Raw genomic sequence first — 21,189 nt, forward strand, 5'->3', positions numbered from 1 at the left:
ATTATGTTTTTGCATAAATATTACATTTAGTGATATGGAAACTGAAAACAACTCAACGCTTAAATCTAACTTACCAGTTCAGCCTTGTGGTCATTTACTCCAGTGGAGGGTAACTGTGGAAACAGCTTGTCATAAACTGGAGGCAAGTCCAACTGTCAAATACATTGTAAATACATGTCCAACTGTCAAAAACATTGTGAATACATGTCCAACTGTCAAATACATTGTGAATACATGTCCCGCTGTCAAATACATTGTGAATACATGTCCAACTGTCAAATACATTGTGAATACATGTCCCGTGGTCAAATGCATTGTAAGTACATGTCCAACTGTCAAATACATTGTGAATACATGTCCCGCGGTCAAATGCATTGTAAGTTCATGTCCCACTGTCAAATGCATTGTAAGTTCATGTCCCGCTGTCTAATGCATTGTAAGTTCATGTCCCACTGTCAAATGCATTACAAGTACATGTCCAACTGTCAAATACATTGTGAATACATGTCCAACTGTCAAATACATTGTGAATACATGTCCAACTGTCAAATACATTGTGAATACATGTCAAACTGTCAAATACATTGTAAAAACATGTCCAACTGTCAAATACATTGTAAATACATGTCAAATTGTGGTAGAACAACATAGACTGTCTGACAGGTGTGTATCATTCTTTATGGAAGGATAACATAGGCAGTCTGACAATAGTTAAGAGTTCATCAACACAGTATTTGATGATGTCATCATATTTTGTTTAACAGAAGAAGAAAAATGCAACAAGCAGATTGTAACTCAAACCCAGTGTGAGATGTCCAATATCTTTACGGGTGCTCTAACTAGACCAGACCGGGAACTCGAACCTGGGACCTCCAAACTCTAGGTGTATGCTCTACCCACTAGAGCTACCTGGTCACCATCATAAAATCTTGTCTAGTCCTGCTATATTCCTCCTTCCTTCAACAAAATCTTCAACCCTGAAAACCCACACGAGACCCTATGCCACCACCATTGGTATTTAGTTGGGCACCAAATGTAACAGGAGATGGTAAATGTAATGACCAGACCGGAACTTGAACCCTGGACCTTCGGACTCTAGGTGGACACTTGAACCTCTTGGGCTACTCTGCCACCAGTGTACAGTCCAGTCATTTTCAATATTTATATACATATCTATTGGAAGGGCATAGATCCAGTTTTTGATGATGTCATTATAGCTTGTGTACATGCAAATAGGTAGTGAATCAACACAGTATTTGCTGATGTCACTACAATTTGTGTTGATATAAATGGGTAGTGCATCAACAGAATTTTGATGATGTCACCATACTCTGTGTAGATATCAATGGGTAGTGTGTGAAAAATCAGTATTTGATGATATCTTCATACTCCATGTACTTACAAATGGGTAATGTGTCAGGAGGCATTGCCAGCCCCAAATGAGAAGATCCATGGTTTCATCAGAGACAGGTAATGTGTAGCCCTCTGCATTTACCAGGTGGATGAGGAACATTTGCTGGCGCCAGGTAGAGTTGTGTTCTAACTCTAGACCATTGTGTACTGTATAATAAACAAACAGGAATTTATACAGAATGATTATTTTGTTAAAGGAAATGAAATCCAGAATACAAATATCTAATTCAAGCACCAATCTATAAACATTCTACCATATTCTACCTCTGTGTACAGTAACATCAACACAACATGCATGCAAAATGTATTTATAATAATTTTTTATGTTAGAAAATTATCTAAAAGATAAAATTAATCAATATTTTAGGATATATATATATATATGAATATACACTCATCTTGTTGCACAGTGGTAAAATACTCATCTTTCAGCAAGGCAATTCTCCAATCAGACATGAAAAAGTATAAGACTAGTATACCTGCCCAACTATCTGGGTTTTCTCCAGGTATTCCAGATTCCCCCCAACAGTAAGATCCACTCACACTACCACCTGGGCCCACCCGAGTGATAAACATTTGATATAATTTGTTTTTGATTGTTGTAAAACAGTATGAAGTGAGCGTGGTTCTCTGTACCTACCATTGGCCACACAAAGAGGATGGTAGAGAGCTGGCTTCAATAACAACCTTGGACTTGGACATATCACCTCCTCCCACGTTAGTTGTTTGGGCAGCATCACGCCGGCAGTTCCTATCAGAGAAAAAGGCTTGTGGTATTCATAGTACACAAGTCAGGTAAATTTTTAGTAAATATATGGGATACTGGTAAAATAATATTTAATTATGAGGTGATACCTCATTATGAGTTACACACACAAAGGGGGTGATATCTTACCTGTGAAGTACAGGTCACCATTGTTATTATGTAAGAGACCATCCTCTAGTGCTGGCCACATCACCGACATTTTCCTCTCAAGCACTGAAACAGATTAACTAGATATAGTGACCCAAGTAATACACAGAATAATAAACAAACTATATACAGTATCCCAAGTAATACACAGAATAATAAACAAACTATATACAGTATCCCAAGTAATACACAGAATAATAAACAAACTATATACAGTATCCCAAGTAATATACACAGAATAATAAACAAACTATATACAGTATCCCAAGTAATACACAGAATAATAAACAAACTATATACAGTATCTTAAGTAATACACAGAATAATAAACAAACTATATACAGTATCCCAAGTAATACACAGAATAATAAACAAACTATATACAGTATCCCAAGTAATACACAGAATAATAAAAAAAACTATAAACAGTGTCCCAAGTAATACACAGAATAATGAACAAACTATATACAGTATCCCAAGTAATACACAGAATAATAAAAAAAACTATAAACAGTGTCCCAAATAATACACAGAATAATAAACAAACTATATACAGTATCCCAAGTTATACACAGAATAATAAACAAACTATATACAGTATCCCAAGTAATACACAGAATAATAAACAAACTATATACAGTATCCCAAGTAATATACAGAATAATAAACAAACTATATACAGTATCCCAAGTGATACACAGAATAATAAACAAACTATATACAGTGTCCCAAGTAATACACAGAATAATAAACAAACTATATACAGTATCCCAAGTAATACACAGAATAATAAACAAACTATATACAGTGTCCCATGTAATACACAGAATAATAAACAAACTATATACAGTGTCCCAAGTAATACACAGAATAATAAACAAACTATATACAGTATCCCAAGTAATACACAGAATAATAAACAAACTATATACAGTATCCCAAGTAATACACAGAATAATAAACAAACTATATACAGTATCCCAAGTAATACACAGGATAATAAAATAAACTATAAACAGTGTCCCAAGTAATACACAGAATAATAAACAAACTATATACAGTATCCCAAGTAATACACAGAATAATAAAAAAAAAAAAAATAAGTGTCCCAAGTAATACACAGAATAATAAAAAAACTATAAACAGTGTCCCAAGTAATACACAAAATTATAAACAAACTATATACAGTATCCCAAGTAATACACAGAATAATAAAAAAAAACTATAAACAGTGTCCCAAATAATACACAGAATAATAAACAAACTATATACAGTATCCCAAGTAATACACAGAATAATAAACAAACTATATACAGTGTCCCAAGTAATACACAGAATAATAAACAAACTATATACAGTATCCCAAGTAATATACAGAATAATAAAACAAACTATATACTATCCCAGTGATACACAAAAATAAACAAACTATTACAGTGCCCAAGTAATACACAGTAATAACAAACTATATACAGTATCCCAATAATATACAGAATAATATAAAAAACTTAATACGTATCCCCAAGTGATACACAGAATATAAACAAAACTATATACTGTGTCCCAAGTAATACACAGAATAATAACAACTATATACAGTATCCCGCAAGTAATACCAGAATAATAAAACAAACTATATACAAGTGTCCCAGTAATACACAATAAAAACAAACTATATACAGTGTCCAAGTATACACAGAATAATAACAAACTATACAGTATCCCAAGTAATACACAGAATAATAAACAAACTATATACAGTATCCCAAGTAATACACAGAATAATAAACAAACTATATACAGTATCCCAAGTGATATACAAAATAATAAACACACTATATAGTGTCCAAAGTAATACACAGAATAATAAACAAACTATATACAGTATCCCAAGTAATACACAGAATAATAAACACACTATATAGTGTCCTTAGTAATACACAAAATAATAAACAAACTATATACAGTATCCTTAGTAATACACAAAATAATAAACACACTATATACAGTGTCCCTAGTGGTACACAAAATAATAAACACACTATATACAGTGTCCAAAGTAGACAATATAATATCCTCTGGATGCTGTAATTGTTATTTGGCCTGTTCCTGATATCATCAAACAATCGTTATAATTGGACCATCTGAATTGTCTTGCATTACTTGCAGCAGTTGACCTTATTCTACCTGATAAAGTAAGTAAATGTACACCTGACTGATTGAAGGACTTGTAACAGATAAGTAATGCCGCCCTGGTCCTTTCAGTACTAAAAGGTAATCAATGATATAAGATAAAACATATCCAACATCCAAAAAATTGACTGGTTGTATGTAAAATACTTAATAACTAGTTTTTTTTCTTTTTAACTCTAATTACAAGCTGGTGTTGGTAAGTCTCCCTAAGTGAGACACTGACTAGAGAAGAGGCTCATGTCTCCACCCAAAGGATGATTAAATTTGATGTGACAACAAACCTGTTGGAAACGGTCCACAGCACTTCAGGACACGGCCATCTTGAAAATTCTCTTTATTCTTGGTGTCAATTTTTTCTTTTTGCTGAAAAATCAATAAAAGGATCATGTTGATTTAAAGGATATCAACTGGTTTCTTTATTTATCTACATCTTTCTCTTGTTTTTATATCAAATACATAAATTCTATTATCACAAACCTTTTGATATGCAAATCTTCATCAAAGTAAAAACCTCCCATTCTACATCAGCAGTTATATGTTCATTTCTCAACTAGAAACATCTTAACAAATTGAAATCTACCTGATGTCAACTCAACTTTAACCTAGCCACAATAGCTCTCAGATTAAACTGTAACTAATTACTTTAGACAAATGGAATCATTCTCTACTTTGCAAAGTTACTCACTATAAGGTTAGGTGTGTACACCAAGACACTGCCACCTTTCTGCGATGTTATATTGACACGCGTCCTACCGAGACTATGCAGGTCAAATCCATAGATGAAATCTCCATTCTTCTGTATATGTAGTTTCTTCCTGAATGGATTAGTCTGTCAAATAGCATAAGAAGGAATAAATGTATTAGTCCATCTGATAACATAAGGAGGAATAAATGGATTAGTCCATCAAATAGCATAAGAAAGTATAAATGGATTCGTCAATGGACTGATGTAACAGACAAAGTGATGGACTGATGTAACAGACAAAGTGATGGACTGATGTAACAGACAAAGTGATGGACTGATGTAACAAAGTGATGGACTGATGTAACAAAGTGATGGACTGATGTAACAGACAAAGTTATGGACTGATGTAACAGACAAAGTGATGGACTAATGTAACAGACAAAGTGATGGACTGATGTAACAGACAAAGTGATGGACTGGTGTAATGGACAAAGTGATGGACTGATGTAACAAAGTGATGGACTGATGTAACAGACAAAGTGATGGACTGATGTAACAAAGTGATGGACTGATGTAACAGACAAAGTGATGGACTGGTGTAATGGACAAAGTGATGGACTGATGTAACAAAGTGATGGACTGATGTAACAGACAAAGTTATGGACTGATGTAACAGACAAAGTGATGGACTGATGTAACAAAGTGATGGACTGATGTAACAGACAAAGTGATGGACTGATGTAACACACAGTGATGGACTGATGTAACAAAGTGATGGACTAATGTAACAGACAAAGTGATGGACTGATGTAACGGACAAAGTGATGGACTGATGTAATGGACAAAGTAATGGACTAATGTAACAGACAAAATGATGGACTGATGTAACAGACAAAATGATGGACTGATGTAACAAAGTGATGGACTGATGTAACAGACAAAGAGATGGACTGATGTAACAGACAAAGTGATGGACTGATGTAACAAAGTGATGGACTGATGTAGCAGACAAAGTGATGGACTGATGTAATGGACAAAGTAATGGACTAATGTAACAGACAAAATGACGGACTGATGTAACAGACAAAGTGATGGACTGATGTAACAAACAAAGTGATGGACTGATGTAACAAAGTGATGGACTGATGTAATGGACAAAGTGATGGACTGATGTAACAGACAAAGTGATCGACAGATGTAATGGACAAAGTAATGGACTAATGTAATGGACAAAGTGATGGACTGATGTAAAAGACAAAGTGATGGACTAATGTAACAAACAAAGTGATGGACTGATGTAACAAAGTGATGGACTGATGTAACAAAGTGATGGACTGATGTAACAGACAAAGTGATGGACTGATGTAACAGACAAAATGATGGACTGATGTAACAGACAAAGTGATGAACTGGTGTAATGGACAAAGTGATGGACTGATGTAACAAAGTGATGGACTGATGTAACAGACAAAGTGATGGACTGATGTAACAAAGTGATGGACTGATGTAACAGACAAAGTGATGGACTGGTGTAATGGACAAAGTGATGGACTGATGTAACAGACAAAGTGATGGACTGATGTAACAAACAAAGTGATGTAACAAAGTGATGGACTGATGTAATGGACAAAGTGATGGACTGATGTAACAGACAAAGTGATCGACAGATGTAATGGACAAAGTAATGGACTAATGTAATGGACAAAGTGATGGACTGATGTAAAAGACAAAGTGATGGACTAATGTAACAAACAAAGTGATGGACTGATGTAACAAAGTGATGGACTGATGTAACAAAGTGATGGACTGATGTAACAGACAAAGTTATGGACTGATGTAACAGACAAAGTGATGGACTGATGTAACAAAGTGATGGACTGATGTAACAGACAAAGTGATGGACTGATGTAACACACAGTGATGGACTGATGTAACAAAGTGATGGACTAATGTAACAGACAAAGTGATGGACTGATGTAACGGACAAAGTGATGGACTGATGTAATGGACAAAATAATGGACTAATGTAACAGACAAAATGATGGACTGATGTAACAGACAAAGTGATGGACTGATGTAACAAAGTGATGGACTGATGTAACAGACAAAATGATGGACTGATGTAACAGACAAAGTGATGGACTGATGTAACAAAGTAATGGACTAATGTAACAAACAAAATGATGGACTGATGTAACAGACAAAGTTATGGACTGATGTAACAGACAAAGTGATGGACTGATGTAACAAAGTGATGGACTGATGTAACAAAGTGATGGACTGATGTAACAGACAAAGTGATGGACTGATGTAACAGACAAAGTGATGGACTGATGTAACGGACAAAGTGATGGACTGATGTAATGGACAAAGTAATGGACTAATGTAACAGACAAAATGATGGACTGATGTAACAGACAAAGTGATGGACTGATGTAACAAACAAAGTGATGGACTGATGTAACAAAGTGATGGACTGATGTAATGGACAAAGTGATGGACTGATGTAACAGACAAAGTGATCGACAGATGTAATGGACAAAGTAATGGACTAATGTAATGGACAAAGTGATGGACTGATGTAAAAGACAAAGTGATTGACTGAAGTAACAGACAAAGTGATGGACTGATGTAACAGACAAAGTGATGGACTGATGTAACAGACAAAGTGATGGACTGATGTAATGGACAAAGTGATGGACTGATGTAACAAAGTGATGGACTGATGTAACGGACAAAGTTATGGACTGATGTAACAGACAAAGTGATGGACTGATGTAATGGACAAAGTGATTGACCAATATAACAGACAAAGTGATGGACTGATGTAACGAAGTGATAGACTGATGTAACAGACAAAGTTATGGACTGATGTAACACACAAAGTGATGGACTGATGTAACACACAAAGTGATGGACTGATGTAACACACAAAGTGATGGACTGATGTAACACACAAAGTGATGGACTGATGTAACAGACAAAATGATGGACTGATGTAACGGACAAAGTGATGGACTGATGTAATGGACAAAGTGATGGACTGGTGTAACAAAATGATGGACTGATGTAACAAAGTGATGGACTAATGTAACGGACAAAGTGATGGAGGACAAAGTGATGGGCTGGTGTAACAGGAGTGATGGACTGATGTAACAGACAAACTGACTTACTGACTATAACTGTGATCACTTTAATTTATTCAAAGGCAGCAGGAATGTTTGTGACAATGAAGCGTATTTTTTGAGAAAGAAAGAACAGTTGCTAAGAACTTACCTCGTCCAAGACAATGAGGAAATCTAATTGGTCGTATATTTCGCCCGAAACCTTGTTGTAAGATAACGTATCCTCGCTTTCCCTCAATGTTATCTCTCCTGTACTTGTCATGTACTTCAGAAAAAACCCAGCACTTTTCGGTGAAAAACTGTCAAAACAAATATATTTCACACACTCAGGTACACAGACTTTATTTTACCTGTAGGACTTACTAATTGTTTTACACATTGATCTGCTTTCTGCTCAGTTATATAATGATGTGTACAAATTACATATTTCAGCTATTTGTGATCATTAATAAACAAAGCTCACACAGCAATGCCTTCAGTGGAATCCCTATAGCAGTATACAAACAAGGGTAAGAGATTCATAAATGTCACCGATGTCATTGGATTCCTCTTTATATCAAATGATTGAGGGACCCAGAAATTGCTTAAGACCATATTTGCAACAATATCCTAGAAGTAATCTAAAAGCTTCTCATAATAAAAGTTTATGTTTATGAAAAGGTGTAAGCATAAAATTGCTCACATCAGATAAAAGAATCCTTCTGCTTTCATTCTTAGCCAATTTATCTTGCTAATTTCACTTTCTGCACAACTTGTGTTTCTGCTTTACAAAAGTTAAGAGATTTAACTCCAATGAAGATGTAGGACAAAAAAGGCAAACATCATCACACAAGCCCAAATATAGGGGAAGTTCAAAGTAATCATGCTATTGTCAGTAAAGTGAGAGGAAATTGACTTACTGGTCTAGTTCTATGATGAAGTTATTTTGAGTGTTGAGGGTGATGATGAGGTGGTTATTGTATTCTGGATGTAGGAGATCGGGCATGTAGTACTGCTCACCACTACGGAATTTCACCTCATTTCCAACCCTCTTAGCTGTTGAGTCGGGGTACTCTTCGCTTAGTTGGAAGGAGGGCTGAACTGTGGCGTGAGCTTGCTACAATAATACAAACAACAAACTGAAGATATATAAAGAAGATTAAGAAATGATGACAATATAAATAATGATTTTCTTTCAGCAAAGATTCCAGTGGGATCTATACAACCTAATGGTGTAGTATATGATATGATATATTCTCTTTTAATTTTCTGTTCCATTGACATGTTCCATTAACATGTTCCATTGACATGATCCATTGACATGATCCATTGACAAAATATGCTTGTACATTTTATGGACAAACAACTTAACGTTAGTAGTACATAGAGAAAGATTTATGAAGTACTTCCTGAGAAATAGCGGTGACAAAATTTAACTGACAGAAAGCAATATGGCTATTGGTCATTTTTTTCTGTTAAGTTTCGAAGAAAAACAAAGAAAGAGAACAAGAGGCCCATGGGCCTTAACGGTCACCTGAGATTTGAAATATTTCAGTTTGAGATTTGAAATATTTCAGTTAATTTAATTGACCATTTTTGGCCCCGCCCATCAGCTCCTAGGGTTAGTCAGGGCCAACATATGCATATTATCAAACTTTCATCCCATGCTGAAAATGTTAACCAAGTTAGAATGAATTCCAATAGAAATCAAACAAATCAGTCAAAAATGTAATTTCCCTATATAAACTATAGTAAAATTTAACCCCTACCCCAGGGGCAAACTTATGACCCCAGGGTCATTAAATTCATAAATTTTAGTAAACCACCTTAAGACCCTTCCAACTATGAAGAGTATTTGATTCTACCTTATTTCGGTCTTGAGAAGAATATTTTTGAAATTTCAGTCAATTTGACCCTTTTTAGCCCCGCCCATCAGTCCCTCGGGGTCAGTCAGGGCCAACATGTGCATACCCTCAAACTGCCATCCCAAGCTGATAATGTTAACCAAATTAGAATGAATTCCAATAGAAATCAAACAAATTATAGTCAAAAATGTGATTTCCCTATATAAACTATAGTAAAGTTTACCCCCTCCCCAGGGGCAAACTTGAGACCCCAGGGTCATGAAATTCACAATTTTAGTAAAGCACCTTAAGACCCTTATTAATTATAATGAGTATTTGATTCCACCTTATTTCGGTCTTGAGAAGAAGATTTTTGAAATTTCAGTCAATTTGACCCTTTTTAGCCCCGCCCATCAGTCCCGTGCATACCATCAAACTGCCATCCCAAGCTGATAATGTTAACCAAATTAGAATGAATTCCAATAGAAATCAAACAAATTATAGTCAAAAATGTGATTTCCCTATATAAACTATAGTAAAGTTTACCCCCCCCCCCAGGGGCAAACTTGAGACCCCAGGGTCATGAAATTCACAATTTTAGTAAAGCACCTTAAGACCCTTATTAACTATAATGAGTATTTGATTCCATCTTATTTCGGTCTTGAGAAGAAGATTTTTGAAATTTCAGTCAATTTGACCCTTTTTAGCCCCGCCCATCAGCCCCTGGGGGTCAGTCAGGGCCAACATGTGTATACCATCCAACTGCCTTCACAAGCTGATAATGTTGACCAAATTAGAATGAATTCGAATAGAAATCAAATAAATTATAGTAAAAAATGTGATTTACCTATATAACTATAGTAAAGTTTACCCCCTCCCCAGGGGCAAACTTGAGACCCCAGGGTCATGAAATTCACAACTTTAGTAAAGCACCTTAAGACCCTTCTAACTATAAAGAGTATTTGATTCCACCTTACTTTGGTCTTGAGAAGAAGATTTTTGAAATTTCAGTCAATTTGACCCTTTTTAGCCCCGCCCATCAGCCCCTGGGGGTCAGTCAGGGTCAACATGTGCATGCCATCAAACTGTCATCCCATGCTGACAATGTTTACCAAATTAGAATGAATTCCAATAGAAAGAAAACAAATAAAAGTCAAAAATGTGATTTCTCTATATAAACTATAGTAAACTTTATCCCCTCCCCAGGGGCAAACGTGAGACCCTTGGGTCATGAAATTTACAATTTTGGTAAAGCACCTTAAGACCCTTTCATCTATGAAGAGTGTTTGATTCCACCATATCTGAGAGTAGAGAAGAAGATTTTTGAAGTTTTCGTCAATTTGACCCTTTTTAGCCCCGCCCCTCAGGCCCCTGGGGGTGGGGACCATATAATTTACATTCGTTGACCTTTAGCCATAAAAGCTTCCTGCCAAATTTCATTGAATTTGGTTCAGGGGTTTTGGAGAAGAATTCGAAAATGTAAATTGTTTACGGACGCACGACGCAAGACGACGGACAAAAGGGGATTAGAATAGGTCACCTGAGACTTTGTCTCAGGTGACCTAAAAATCCACAGGTCATCCAGAGAAAGTTTGATAACAAACTTCTCTCAAAATCCAAGATGGTGGTCTGTTAGCCATTTTATTTCACCTATCAGTCTTAAAATGAATGGGCACAACAACATATGTAGCTAGGGACCTGTGAAAGAGAAAACATCTTTCCTGAATTTTTTAAGAAATAAGATCTCGTACCTTACAAATGTCAAAGAGAAGACTTACCGTTATCTGGTACAGGCACTGGTCACATACACCACAATACACACAAAGACTTGTATATTTACAACTGCAGATCCTGTGGAATAAATAGTGACACATTTCAATCTATGGTAAAATCTGCGAACATCACAATAAATCTTATATCTGTTAAAAAACTAGGTATAGATAAACCCCTTACCTGTTGGAGATGACTGGCTTGAGGTTCTCTGGGCAGTAGAAACCCTGCACAGAGTTTGTATAGAGGTACCCCTTACCTGTTGGAGATGACTGGCTTGAGGTTCTCTGGGCAGTAGACACCTTGTACAGAGTAGATATAGAGGTACCCCTTACCTGTTGGAGATGACTGGCTTGAGGTTCTCTGGGCAGTAGACACCCTGTACAGAGTAGATATAGAGGTACCCCTTACCTGTTGGAGATGACTGGCTTGAGGTTCTCTGGGCAGTAGACACCTTGTACAGAGTAGATATAGAGGTACCCCTTACCTGTTGGAGATGACTGGCTTGAGGTTCTCTGGGCAGTAGACACCCTGTACAGAGTAGATATAGAGGTACCCCTTACCTGTTGGAGATGACTGGCTTGAGGTTCTCTGGGCAGTAGATACCCTGTACAGAGTAGATATAGAGGTACCCCTTACCTGTTGGAGATGACTGGCTTGAGGTTCTCTGGGCAGTAGACACCCTGTACAGAGTAGATATAGAGGTACCCCTTACCTGTTGGAGATGACTGGCTTGAGGTTCTCTGGGCAGTAGACACCCTGTACAGAGTTTGTATAGAGGTACCCCTTACCTGTTGGAGATGCCTGGCTTGAGGTTCTCTGGGCAGTAGACACCCTGTGCGCTACAGTTGTTACACAAATAACAGCGAGGTGATACCGACAACTTCTTAGTGAAACCTTGGATCATCATCAGCATGTATTTGTGGTTAGGAATGAAGTCACTCTGTTTTAGACCTGCGGTTCATAGATAAAATGAATGTCACACCTTTGTATCAGACAGATAATGAATAAGAATTCATCAGGATCCAATATAATATCTTATATCTAATAGAGATGCTAGGTGTGATAGGGGTTAGATCAATATCTGGCTGAACTCTTACCCCCATGAAAATAATAAGTGCATTTCTTATTAGAGGTATTCAATATAACTCGGTGTACATCTATAGGCACATTCTCTGACCTTGTAACTAACCTTGAGGAAGTAACGTTTCCTTGGTGATAACTATCCCAGCGCTAGTTTTACTACACACGACTGGCTTGTCACTCACTCTGACATCCATCTCCCTCACCTGACAGCAGTTGTTACTAAGAGCAAGCTGTGTCCTCTTGGTTGGGTTACAAGTCTCACAACACACACTTTTCTGAAACAAAATATTTAAAATAGATTTAGGAACTTACAAAGAATCCTATTGCATCACTAAGCATGTGAGCCCTTACAATGTGCAGCAACTACATGCAAACGTCTTATATCACAACTGAGATTAGTCATGATATCAGACAAAACCTGGTATTACTTAAATATTTCAAAGGTTTGAAGGAAGAAATGTGCCAAAGGGTAATAATTAATCAACGAGAACCAATCCTAAACTGATTTATTTTATGGACAAGATCAATTACCACTGCGAAAATCTTCCGTTTCTGTAACAGAGCCTCCAAGAGTGTCCTGATGTTGTTGAATGTGAGAGTTAGAGTGTTTCGCAGGTTGTTATGCATCACCCGTGCACTGATCACCAGCCCTGGTAAATCTGAGGGTACAGAAAACAGGTTTGTATGGAATTATTAAGCTTTACCTTAATTGACTAATGTAACAGTTATAGATAGACATTTTCTTATTCAGAAGTAATTTGACAGTATAATTATAAATGTAAAACAATGTAAATGCAAAAGTTTAATACAGCAATTAACGAGTTGACAATATACTTCCTGTGTGTAGACACGTTACGCACCATGACACATCTGATTACAGATCAGTTTCACCAGAATCATCACTGGACCTTGACGAATTACCAGTCCTGTCCTCCACATCAACAATACCTTAGACATTTCCTGAAGTTTTCTGTCAACAAAACATTTATGAAGCACAATAATTCACCATACACATCACACGGAAGGTAAGAACAATCCTATAATTATAATTATCTACATTTCTATGTCAGATATATATAATCTAAACAATCCTATGTAAAATTGAAAATTTCCATCAATCTCAATATGGTAACATGATACTATCCTCTGTATCTATGGTAACATGATACTATCCTCTGTATCTATGGTAACATGATACTATCCTCTGTATCTATGGTAACATGATACTATCCTCTGTATATATATGGTAACATGATAATATCCTCTGTATCTATGGTAACATGATACTATCCTCTGTATCTATGGTAACATGATACTATCCTCTGTATCTATGGTAACATGATACTATCCTCTGTATATATATGGTAACATGATACTATCCTCTGTATCTATGGTAACATGATAATATCCTCTGTATCTATGGTAACATGATTCTATCCTCTGTATCTATATGGTAACATGATACTATCCTCTGTATCTATGGTAACATGATAATATCCTCTGTATCTATGGTAACATGATTCTATCCTCTGTATCTATATGGTAACATGATACTATCCTCTGTATCTATATGGTAACATGATACTATCCTCTGTATCTATGGTAACATCATACTATCCTCTGTATCTATGGTAACATCATACTATCCTCTGTATCCATGGTAACATGATACTATCCTCTGTATCTATGGTAACATCATACTATCCTCTGTATCTATGGTAACATCATACTATCCTCTGTATCTATGGTAACAACATATTATTCTCTTACAATTGTGATGTGAGAACGGACCAGTTGGTAAATAGATATTGCTAGTTATATCAAAGTAGCCACATTTGTGATGAGGACATTAAACCTCTACTCTAGTATGACTATACAGTACTGATATAAACCTCTACTCTAGTATGACTATACAGTACTGATATAAACCTCTACTCTAGTATGACTGTATAATACTGATATAAACCTCTACTCTAGTATGACTATACAGTACTGATATAAACCTCTACTCTAGTATGACTGTATAATACTGATATAAACCTCTACTCTAGTATGACTGTATAATACTGATATAAACCTCTACTCTAGTATGACTGTATAGTACTGATATAAACCTCTACTCTAGTATGACTGTATAGTACTGATATAAACCTCTACTCTAGTATGACTATATAATACTGATATAAACCTCTACTCTAGTAGGACTATACAGTACTGATATAAACCTCTACTCTAGTATGACTGTATAGTACTGATATAAACCTCTACTCTAGTATGACTATACAGTACTGATATAAACCTCTACTCTAGTATGACTATATAATACTGATATAAACCTCTACTCTAGTATGACTATACAGTACTGATATAAACCTCTACTCTAGTATGACTATACAGTACTGATATAAACCTCTACTCTAGTATGACTATATAGTACTGATATAAACCTCTACTCTAGTATGACTGTTTAATACTGATATAAACCTCTACTCTAGTATGACTATATAGTACTGATATAAACCTGTACTCTAGTATGACTATACAGTACTGATATAAACCTCTACTCCAGTATGACTATACAGTACTGATATAAACCTCTACTCTAGTATGACTATACAGTACTGATATAAACCTCTACTCTAGTATGACTATACAGTACTGATATAAACCTCTACTCTAGTATGACTATATAATACTGATATAAACCTCTACTCTAGTATGACTGTATAGTACTGATATAAACCTCTACTCTAGTATGACTATATAATACTGATATAAACCTCTACTCTAGTATGACTGTATAATACTGATATAAACCTCTACTCTAGTATGACTATATAGTACTGATATAAACCTGTACTCTAGTATGACTATATAATACTGATATAAACCTCTACTCTAGTATGACTATACAGTACTGATATAAACCTCTACTCTAGTATGACTGTACAGTACTGATATAAACCTCTACTCTAGTATGACTATATAATACTGATATAAACCTCTACTCTAGTATGACTATACAGTACTGATATAAACCTGTACTCTAGTATGACTATATAATACTGATATAAACCTCTACTCTAGTATGACTATACAGTACTGATATAAACATCTACTCTAGTATGACTATACAGTACTGATATAAACCTCTACTCTAGTATGACTATATAATACTGATATAAACCTCTACTCTAGTATGACTGTATAGTACTGATATAAACCTCTACTCTAGTATGACTATATAATACTGATATAAACCTCTACTCTAGTATGACTGTATAATACTGATATAAACCTCTACTCTAGTATGACTATATAGTACTGATATAAACCTCTACTCTAGTATGACTGTATAGTACTGATATAAACCTCTACTCTAGTATGACTGTATATTACTGATATAAACCTCTACTCTAGTATGACTATATAATACTGATATAAACCTCTACTCTAGTATGACTATCTAGTACTGATATAAACCTCTACTCTAGTATGACTATATAATACTGATATAAACCTCTACTCTAGTATGACTATCTAGTACTGATATAAACCTCTACTCTAGTATGACTATATAATACTGATATAAACCTCTACTCTAGTATGACTATACAGTACTGATATAAACCTCTACTCTAGTATGACTGTACAGTACTGATATAAACATCTACTCTAGTATGACTATACAGTACTGATATAAACATCTACTCTAGTATGACTGTACAGTACTGATATAAACCTCTACTCTAGTATGACTATACAGTACTGATATAAACCTCTACTCTAGTATGACTATACAGTACTGATATAAACCTCTACTCTAGTATGACTATATAATACTGATATAAACCTCTACTCTAGTATGACTGTATAATACTGATATAAACCTCTACTCTAGTATGACTATATAGTACTGATATAAACCTGTACTCTAGTATGACTGTACAGTACTGATATAAACCTCTACTCTAGTATGACTATACAGTACTGATATAAACCTCTACTCTAGTATGACTGTATAATACTGATATAAACCTCTACTCTAGTATGACTATATAGTACTGATATAAACCTGTACTCTAGTATGACTATATAATACTGATATAAACCTCTACTCTAGTATGACTGTATAATACTGATATAAACCTCTACTCTAGTAAGACTATATAATACTGATATAAACCTGTACTCTAGTATGACTATATAATACTGATATAAACCTGTACTCTAGTATGACTTTATAATACTGATATAAACCTGTACTCTAGTATGACTATATAATACTGATATAAACCTCTACTCTAGTATGACTATATAGTACTGATATAAACCTCTACTCTAGTATGACTGTATAGTACTGATATAAACCTGTACTCTAGTATGACTATATAATACTGATATAAACCTCTACTCTAGTATGACTATATAATACTGATATAAACCTGTACTCTAGTATGACTATATAATACTGATATAAACCTGTACTCTAGTATGACTATATAATACTGATATAAACCTCTACTCTAGTATGACTATATAATACTGATATAAACCTCTACTCTAGTATTACTGTATAATACTGATATAAACCTCTACTCTAGTATGACTGTATAATACTGATATAAACCTCTACTCTAGTATGACTATATAGTACTGATATAAACCTGTACTCTAGTATGACTATACAGTACTGATATAAACCTGTACTCTAGTATGACTGTATAGTACTGATATAAATCTCTACTCTAGTATGACTGTACAGTACTGATATAAACCTCTACTCTAGTATGACTATATAGTACTGATATAAACCTGTACTCTAGTATGACTGTATAGTACTGATATAAACCTGTACTCTAGTATGACTATATAATACTGATATAAACCTGTACTCTAGTATGACTATATAATACTGATATAAACCTCTACTCTAGTATGACTATCTAGTACTGATATAAACCTCTACTCTAGTATGACTGTATAGTACTGATATAAACCTCTACTCTAGTATGACTGTATAGTACTGATATAAACATCTAGCCTGGTATGACAACACTCCATCCCACAGCAGTGATACCTGAGAAAACATGGCAGCAGGTAGGAGGGCATGGCTGGTAATGTCAGGTAACAATCTCTCTGTTCCTCTCCTGTTTCTAACTCATCAGGCCAGACTTTGTCCTGTGTAATAATTAAAAATAAAGTTACTGTCATTGTTCCTATTTACAGAAATAAAATATTTTTAGTATTTTCATCCTTATTATCTCCCTTGAATGACAATGACAGGAGTTTTTGTCTTATATATGGATCAACGAGTTTCACTTGTTGATTAAAAAAATGGCAGCAGCATTTCAGGCATAAATCTTTGTGGAGCTTCATATGTCAACAGAGACCTTTAAAGTCTTTGTAAATATCTACCAGAATGTAAAAATATGATCACTAGGTCCATCATTATTTCATAAACAGCTCTTGTCCAACTGGTCCAGTTGTTTGGGTGGTGAAACAGCTGATATGTTTCCCCCTTAGCTAAACTAATTTATGTGTACTTCTGACATAACCACACATTGATAACAACTACATACAACTTACCGATGGTAGGTATGGGCTGTCGGGCAGGTCTGATGATAAAACATACAGAACATTGTCTGTAAATTCAGAATCTCTGAGGGAGCATGGAAACCTATACAACAATCCCATCTTCTTCAGTACTTTAAGAAGGAGATTTTCATGTCCCTGAAAATTAAACAGAATTAAGGAACAAAAACTGCAACTCCTCCTACACTGACTTAATTTAGGCACATTATCTAAATCCCATGTCTCCTTACTTCCCCACATATGCAAAAATGTATCGAAATGCAACCTAATTTGGTTGGGTTGCATATAATGCAATTGTATGTACATGACTTAAAAGATGAAATATTGTTTTCAGTTTGTTCTTACATTAACACGACTAATTAGATGTAATCATAATTGACTTTAGTACCAGACAGGAAAGGATAGAGAGCACTATACAGTACTATACAGTAAGGACACCCTACAGTAAAACACCTATCTGTCAATATCAATGAAATTAATTATTATATAAAAGTGACTCATCATCCTTTGATCCCATACCCTAATTGTGTCATTCAGAGAAGTGAAATCCCATACCCTAATTGTGTCATTCAGAGAAGTGAAATCCCATACCCTAATTGTGTCATTCAGAGAAGTGAAATCCATACCCTAATTGTGTCGTTCAGAGAAGTGAAATCCCATACCCTAATTGTATCATTCAGAGAAGTGAAATCCCATACCCTAATTGTGTCATTCAGAGAAGTGAAATCCCATACCCTAATTGTGTCATTCAGAGAAGTGAAATCCCATACCCTAATTGTGTCATTCAGAGAAGTGAAGTCGTCTTTCCTCCAGCAGGGAATATCTGGTCCCAGCCCTTGTATATAGGCGTGGTGAGGAGCCTTGCCCGCTAGGTTCGCAATAGTAGGGAGTACAGTTATATCTGGGATGGAGGGTTTCCCGTCAACATCAGGGAAGAACACACACAAACCCTAGAATGAATTTACAAATGCTCTAAATATATACAACATTAAGGTATTTCTAAATACAGATGGCAATAATAAGATGTCTCTAATTACAGTTGACAATCTTTAGATGTCTCTTAATTACAGTTGGCAATCTCTAGATGTCTCTTAATACAGTTGGACAATCTCTAGATGTCTCTTAATACAGTTGGCAATATCTAGATACAATAGTCAATGTTCAAATATTACAGTTAGCAATTATCTATAAGACTTCATAATGAAACAGTAAAGATACCACCAAATATTGACACATTGTCTATTCACCACTGTCATTCCTAAACTCAAACTTTTTTACAGTTAAATGTTTCTATTTCCTCCAAAGGTAGTGTAGGTCTATAGGATCTGAATGGATAACACTATCCTGTTACCCCTATAGAAACAATGGTCTTACCCTGTCATGTAGAATCTGCATGGCTGACTCTATCTCATTACATCCATTTAGGGAGGTGTTGGACCTCCTCACATCCTCAATCACCTCCAAAATTGGAGAAACCAGAGGCAAAACGCTGCAAAAGTTTTTTGTCAATTTCTCCAGACTTTCGATTGGTTCTTCCATAAAATTGGATGTGTGCCAAGGAAAGTGCTTCTCAAGGTTTTTCAAGGAAGATGCCAGGTAGGAATGTTTTGGATCCTCGATCTAGTAAATAAGGACCATTGATTATCATATTATGATGAATTATTATCGAATGTGACCTGTATGTGCTTAGAGATTAATTTTTCTCTTAACCTGGACAAGGATATCCTCAGTTTTACCAATAAGGGGTTTTCTTATCTCACCCTAGAGTTGAGACAAGCTACACAAGATCTTTGCATGTTCTCAACAATTGTAGGATGTCATGGCAATAATACCATAAGGTCATGGCAACGATACAATTTATGTCACATTTGCAATTCGATCAAGTCATGTCAACATTTTCTTGCATCAATGTAATGTCAATATCAGATACATAACAGGATAAAAAGGGAAAGAGAAAAATTATCGTTCACCCCCATGGTGAGACAAGGGGGTGAGACCAAGGAGGTGAGACCAATGAGGTGAGACCAAGGAGGTGAGACCAAGGGGTTGATACCAAGGGGGTGAGACCAAGGAGGTGAGACAAGGGGGTGAGACCAAGGGGGTGAGACCAAGGAGGTGAGACAAGGGGGTGATACCAAGAGGGTGAGACCAAGGGGGTGAGTACAAGGGGGTGAGACCAAGGGGGTGAGACCAATGGGTTGAGACAAGGGGATGAGACAAGGGGGTGAGACCAAGGGGGTGAGACCAAGGGGGTGAGACCAAGGGGGTGAGACAAGGGGGTGATACCAAGAGGGTGAGACCAAGGGGGTGAGACCAAGGGGGTGAGACCAAGGGGGTGAGACCAATGGGTTGAGACAAGGGGATGAGACAAGGGGGTGAGACCAAAGGGGTGAGACCAAGGGGGTGAGACCAAGGGAGTGAGACAAGGGGATGAGACCAAGGGGGTGAGACCAATGGGGTGAGACCAGGGTAATCTTGCCCCGATTGGGGGGACATTCTTAAGTTGCAAAACACAAAGCTTAATCTCAGTCAATTAGGGCTAATATTATGTAACAAAACTTCATAGTATGAGTTTCATCTCGCACA

General features: G+C 35.8%; 1 protein-coding gene and 1 long non-coding RNA gene across 2 annotated transcripts in view; one reads left to right on the forward strand and one right to left on the reverse strand.

Moving 5' to 3' along the window:
* Nucleotides 1-21,189, reverse strand: part of LOC117323870 — a 69,832-nt gene that overhangs the window by 1,508 nt on the left and 47,135 nt on the right. The window contains exons 11-27 of the mRNA XM_033879374.1: nucleotides 19,978-20,223; nucleotides 19,374-19,553; nucleotides 18,598-18,741; nucleotides 18,089-18,189; nucleotides 13,869-13,978; nucleotides 13,540-13,667; nucleotides 13,115-13,283; nucleotides 12,714-12,876; nucleotides 11,931-12,003; nucleotides 9,229-9,425; nucleotides 8,481-8,628; nucleotides 5,205-5,348; nucleotides 4,801-4,882; nucleotides 2,309-2,392; nucleotides 2,054-2,164; nucleotides 1,403-1,560; nucleotides 75-152 (exon numbers count right to left, since the gene is read on the reverse strand). Of these exons, the coding sequence (XP_033735265.1) occupies nucleotides 75-152; nucleotides 1,403-1,560; nucleotides 2,054-2,164; nucleotides 2,309-2,392; nucleotides 4,801-4,882; nucleotides 5,205-5,348; nucleotides 8,481-8,628; nucleotides 9,229-9,425; nucleotides 11,931-12,003; nucleotides 12,714-12,876; nucleotides 13,115-13,283; nucleotides 13,540-13,667; nucleotides 13,869-13,978; nucleotides 18,089-18,189; nucleotides 18,598-18,741; nucleotides 19,374-19,553; nucleotides 19,978-20,223 (2,316 nt within the window). The remainder of the gene's footprint in view (nucleotides 1-74; nucleotides 153-1,402; nucleotides 1,561-2,053; nucleotides 2,165-2,308; nucleotides 2,393-4,800; nucleotides 4,883-5,204; nucleotides 5,349-8,480; nucleotides 8,629-9,228; nucleotides 9,426-11,930; nucleotides 12,004-12,713; nucleotides 12,877-13,114; nucleotides 13,284-13,539; nucleotides 13,668-13,868; nucleotides 13,979-18,088; nucleotides 18,190-18,597; nucleotides 18,742-19,373; nucleotides 19,554-19,977; nucleotides 20,224-21,189) is intronic.
* Nucleotides 1,413-4,834, forward strand: LOC117323882. Its single transcript, XR_004531846.1, has 3 exons — nucleotides 1,413-1,526; nucleotides 2,024-2,208; nucleotides 4,707-4,834. It is a non-coding gene; the product is annotated as an uncharacterized LOC117323882 (long non-coding RNA).

The sequence above is a fragment of the Pecten maximus genome, chromosome 3 (genome assembly GCF_902652985.1).
Source record: "Pecten maximus chromosome 3, xPecMax1.1, whole genome shotgun sequence".
NCBI lineage: Eukaryota > Metazoa > Mollusca > Bivalvia > Pectinida > Pectinidae > Pecten > Pecten maximus.